This window comes from Octodon degus, unplaced genomic scaffold, assembly GCF_000260255.1.
Source record: "Octodon degus isolate 3935 unplaced genomic scaffold, OctDeg1.0 scaffold00180, whole genome shotgun sequence".
Lineage (NCBI taxonomy): Eukaryota > Metazoa > Chordata > Mammalia > Rodentia > Octodontidae > Octodon > Octodon degus.
In genome coordinates this window covers 1,526,948-1,532,300 of record NW_004524756.1, presented here as the reverse complement: position 1 = coordinate 1,532,300, position 5,353 = coordinate 1,526,948, and the positions used below count along the sequence as shown (strand labels likewise).

The 5,353-nt window shown below is 39.1% G+C and overlaps 2 protein-coding genes across 3 annotated transcripts in view; both read left to right on the top strand.

Annotated features, from left to right (window-relative positions):
- The window catches only part of Naa15 (N(alpha)-acetyltransferase 15, NatA auxiliary subunit), a 106,193-nt gene that overhangs the window by 94,481 nt on the left and 6,359 nt on the right, over window positions 1-5,353 (top strand). Inside the window, exons 18-19 of one of the 2 annotated variants that reach the window (XM_004643630.3) lie at window positions 3,634-3,780; window positions 4,927-5,024. In XM_004643630.3, the coding sequence (XP_004643687.1) occupies window positions 3,634-3,780; window positions 4,927-5,024 (245 nt within the window). The remainder of the gene's footprint in view (window positions 1-3,633; window positions 3,781-4,926; window positions 5,025-5,353) is intronic. The other variant, XM_004643631.3, reaches the window with a different exon arrangement.
- On the top strand, window positions 2,313-2,426 carry LOC101583741 (dolichyl-diphosphooligosaccharide--protein glycosyltransferase subunit 4-like). Its single transcript, XM_004643629.1, has one exon. It carries the CDS (start codon window positions 2,313-2,315, stop codon window positions 2,424-2,426), a length of 114 nt encoding a protein of 37 aa, XP_004643686.1.

The window sequence follows — 5,353 nt, the reverse complement described above, 5'->3', positions numbered from 1 at the left end:
CCTGTGCTTTGCCAAGCTTGTTCCAAGTAGGTGCTTTAGACCACTGAGCCATCTCACCAGCCCAAGATAAAGTGGTTTTTTGTTTGTTTGTTTGTTTGTTTGTTTGTTTGTTTGTTTGTTTGTTTTGTGGAACGGGGGATTGAACTCAGTTCCTTGCACTTGCCAGGGAAGCGCTTATTCCACTGAGCCATCTCCTCGGCCAGAAAAACTTTTTAAAACTTTTTTACTCCCAGTCCTTCATCAATTACTACTCCCTTGATTCTTGAGATAATTGTGTAATCTGAGATTTTACTTTCATGAAACCTCAGTATTTTTTGTGAATTTTACTATGTTCAAAAGCCTCCTACCCAGCAGCACTCAGGAGGCTGAGGCAAGAGGATCATTGTGAGTTTGAGATTAGCCTGAGGGGCCAGGGAGATGGCTCAGTAGAATAAGTACTTGCCTGGCAAGCACAAAGGTCTGACTTCAATCCCTGGTTCCAAAAAAAAAAAAAAAAAGATTAGCCTGGGCTACAAAGTAAGCTCAAGGCCAGCCTGAGTGAGACCTTGTCTCAAAAAGAATCATCCATGCCCCCCCCAAAAAAGCTTCCTAGATAAAGTTTTACTTTCCTGCCATTAGTCTTAAACAGCAGTTGGTTATAAATCTGTCATTTGTGGCAGTTGCTTTTTTTTTTGAAGATACAAGTCAGATTTCATTATGGATAATTAATTCCAAAGGACATTTTAATGTGTACTGCAGTAAACCTTGGGCGAGGGGCAGTTGATGTCATCTTGAAAGCTACACATAAAATCTATATAATTTAAAATGAGTGGGGCTTCAGTCAAGTACGATAGCACAAGCCTGTAGTCCCAGCACTGAGGAAGGTCGAGGCAGTTGTGTCTCAAGTTCAAGCCCTGCCTGGGAAATTTAGCAAGGCCCTGTCTCATAAGTAAGAAATAAAAGGGGGTTGGGATGTAGCTTAGTGCCAAGGGCCCGGCCTGGGTTTACATCTCAATATTTCCAAAAAGTTGAGGGATGCTTCAAACTTCTAGTGAAATTACTAAATGAGCGAACAGTTTTGCAAACAGTTGTTAAGTTAGTTTTGCAAACAGTTGTTAGAAAAGTTGGGAGACACATGCACTGCATGTACAAATTTGTTTTTACTTTTGAGAATTTTGTTGTTAGTAACTTTGGTTTTCTAGAGAGATTATTTAATAATTATTTAATCTGAGGAATATAAGTTAAGATAATGAAAATCATAAATGGCCCTCCAGCTGTCAAGGGACGTATGCGGTTATTTTGCTCTCTACATACAGTGTCCCCAAAACACGTCAGGCACCCCAGTGAGGCTCATGGAAATCACCTTGTTTTATAGAAAATCTATGAACTTCCAAGACAGTGTTCTGATTGTCTCAATTACAGTTGTAGGAGCCCTGGGGAGATAGCTCAGTAGAATAAATAAGCGCTTGACTGGCAAGCACAGGGTTCTGAGTTCAATCTGGGGTACCACAAAAAAAAAAATTACAGTTGTAATTTGCCATAATTTTAACAAGTTTTCTTCCATTTTGTTTTTCTCCTTCTCTGAAAAAAAAAAAAACCTATTGATAATTTGCTAGAGGTGCACCTACTACAATTGATGTGTATGCTGACACATGCCCAACAGGGTTGTAATTCATACGTCTCACTGCCAGGTGGCTTGAATAGTACATGCATCACTGTCCCATCAGGCAGCTACTAATTTTATTAGTAAAAAGACTGATGAAAGTGAGTAGGTCGGTTTGTACAATGGTACAAGGCTCCTGATGGACAATCGTGCATGTACCACAGGGAATGTTACATTCGTTACCTAGTATCTCATATATTTGATCCATTCATTTCTACAGAATAATAGGGAAAATGCTTCCTAGCCAACAAAGGGCCTATCAGTGAGTTACTCAATTAGTAATATGCAGGATGTTTCATCTGCATATTTGCTGCCTGGAAGTCAGAGTTTTTTAAACTTAAAGTAATGATACATTAGTGGGATAATGGCATCAGTTATTAGTGGATCATTACTAGTATTTGAAATCTCAACTGGAAACAACTATGTAGAATATATCAGCGTATATCGCATGTAGTGTGAATATAGGATGATACATACTTGTTAAAATATCAGGGGGGCCAGGGAGATGGCTCAGTGGAGTAAGCGCTTCCCTGGCAAGCTCAAGGGCCTGAGTTCAATCCCCGGTTCCACCAAAAAAAAAAACAAAAAAAAAACCAATATCAGTGCTTGAGTTGGTGCTTATGCACAGGCCGTGTAGAGTCTGTGGCTTAGCTTGGTGGAGCTGGTCAGGATGATCACTGACGTGCAGCTCTCCATATTCGCCAACATGCTGGGCATGTCGCTTTTCTTGCTTGTCGTTCTCTGTCACTACGTGGCCATCAGCAGTCCCAAGAAACAGGAATGAAAGTGGCATTTTCTCTGTCCCAGGGTTCCAGGACATAGTCTGAGCCCACATGGAGGGTGTGGGGGCCTTCACACTTCACTTCATCCCTTCTGCCCATCATAACATACAAAGCAATTACACCTGGAATTTTCCAAACAAGTTTTATTTCCTCAAAGTCTTCTTAACCTTATGGAACAAGAAGCTGCCACTGAATAGAGCCCAGTGTGGGGGCTACTTTCTTTTCTACTCCTTAATACAAAAATATATATATTTTTGTGGTCCCCCCAAAAAAACCAATATCAATGCTTGAATGTGATCAAAATTTGAAAGGCACCATCATTTTCTTAACCACAAGGAAAATATTACTGCTTTCAAAATATAACAATAGTAACTGCTGTTGACTGAGTATCTCTAGCATTTCACATAGTACCTTATCCTAGCTACCACCATCACCTCATCTTAGAGATCAAGAAATAGGGTCAAGGACGCATGGCTTCTTCAAGCCCAAATCCACACCCAGGTCTGTCTGGATCCAGAACTCCAGACAGTCTGTAGATAGTATAGTAACAATGCAACAAAACATAACTTGGATTCAGTCCAGAGGGATTGGGGTCTATTTTTTCTTCTCCAAAATCCCCAACGCCTGGAAATATGATGACTACAGTATATTTATTACAGGAAAATGCTTTGATGGTCCTTTGGAGTTTATTATAAGATAAATAGCTCAATTCACATAGTTCCTGAAGATAAAGGTCAGTGAAGTCAACCACGTTTTTATTTCTGTTTTAATGAATTAATGTGCCTTAGCTGGGTATATAGAAAGGAGAGGGTAAGGAAATTGCCTTCAGCACTATATATTTACCAGACAGGTGTTGCTAGCCCCTGCTTCCCAGACCTTACAGTTGAGGTGGGGCTACCCTAGAGGCTTAGAAAGCCATGGAATTCATTCTCTCTCTCTCTCTCTCTCTCTCTCTCTCTCTCTCTCTCTCTCTAGTTCTTTTACTTTCTGGAAATGAATCCTCTGTCAATGAAACTGTTTCAGTGCATTAAATTGTTTTTGTGACACATACTCTTCTATTTTATATTAGGTAGGCTTCTTACATGTTTTCAGTGTAGGTTAGTCTTAGTTTTTTATAATGGCTGTGTTTCATTGTCCTCATTAATTAGATGAGTTAACTACTACAAACTTTATCTGACATCTAAGAGCTTTTGTTTTTAATTCATTTAGCAGTGAGTGAAAGTAAAGACTTACCTGATACGGTTAGAACAGTATTAAAACAAGAAATGAATCGTCTTTTTGGAGCAACGAATCCAAAGAATTTCAATGAAACTTTTCTAAAAAGGAATTCTGATTCATTGCCACATCGATTATCAGGTAATCACTTTTTTTTTTCCTTCTGTTAGCCTTCTCAGGAGTAGTAATTAGTGGGTCCATGACAAGATACAAGTTTAGTTCAGAAGAGGTATATGTGTGTTACATCTCAGTCTAATAAAAATAAGCAATTTAAAATGCTTTGTATATATTTTAGAATTTCTTTAGACAAAATTGTCATCACTCAAGATCAGTCCTTTCTACTCATTCAGTATTGGTATTACAAAGAAGTAGTTGTAAGTAAATAAAATGAAATGTAGAGAGTAGGTGGAGCTTGGTCTCAGTCTATTTCCCTTGTACTTATGAAATTCACTCCATGTCACTGCCATCTTCCATTTCTCATGGTTATGTAGGTGTCACTTTTGGCAGTGCTGAAGTCCTGAAACTGTCTCACAGTTCACTGCAAGTCTTAAGATGAGGGCCTATGCCCAAGAACCAAAGTGTGTACTCTGTGGGGCCCTGTGTGGTGCTTTAGTGATGTACCTGCAAGCACCTGGCCAAGATTCCAGTAGCTTTGTTTGCCTTTTTGGAAGCCTGCAATCGGCTTTTTGTCTCCTACCACTGAGGTTCTATACGTTCCCCCTTATCTCCCTCTTTCCCCTTGTCCTTGAAGTATTTCCCTCATCACCAAATGATATTATTATATTTATTTTTTAGTAAATTATCCATGGTCCTACCACAGAAAAACAAGCATCACTAGACTGTGTGCTTCCTTTTTTTTTTTTTTTTTTTTGAGACAGGTTCTTGCTATATATTTCAGGTTGGCCCTGAACTCAGTGTTCCTCCTACCTCGGTCTCCCAAGTGCTGGAATTATAGGCGTGCGTGCTCCACCACACCCGGGGACTATGTGCTTTTGTCTCTTAGATTGTGCATATTTTACTAATACATTATATTTTGTTGCCAGTAGATATGCATAATAACATATCATGATCTGTTCTACTTTGGACAATTGCAGTTTGTCAGGCTTTTCATTTACCTGTATTTATTTACTTTTTCCATAAAGTGTCTTCAATGGCTCTTTCATATTTTTCTGATAAAGTGCAACGTCCTGGGTGCACAGAGCTTGCATTTTATATTTGAATGAGTAGAGGATTAGATACTGGGGTTTATTTAAAATAAAACTGATTTCCTTTCTTCCTCTCATTTAGCTGCCAAAATGGTATATTATTTAGATCCTTCTAGTCAGAAACGAGCTATAGAGTTGGCAACGACACTTGACGAGTCTCTCATTAACAGAAACCTCCAGGTAAAAGTTTTTAAGTCTCTCTGTAAGAAACCTAACTACTATTTCTTTTTCATAATGAGGCATACTTTTTCTTTGTACCTGTGTTTTCCAAATCCTTATGAATCTGTGTCAGAAGCTAATGTTAAATTTATGGCTGTTTTCATATCCATTGGAGGGGAGCATATGCATACGAGGCTGCTTGGCACTAAGTAACTTGGATTCATAGCTGTAACTTGGACTAACTCTTTAGGATTAGATAATGAGGAGTGGGCAAGGAGAAAAGCTGGGAAACATGACGGGGCAAAGCCATGCATTTGTACACACGAGATGGTTGGGGCAATGATCCTGGG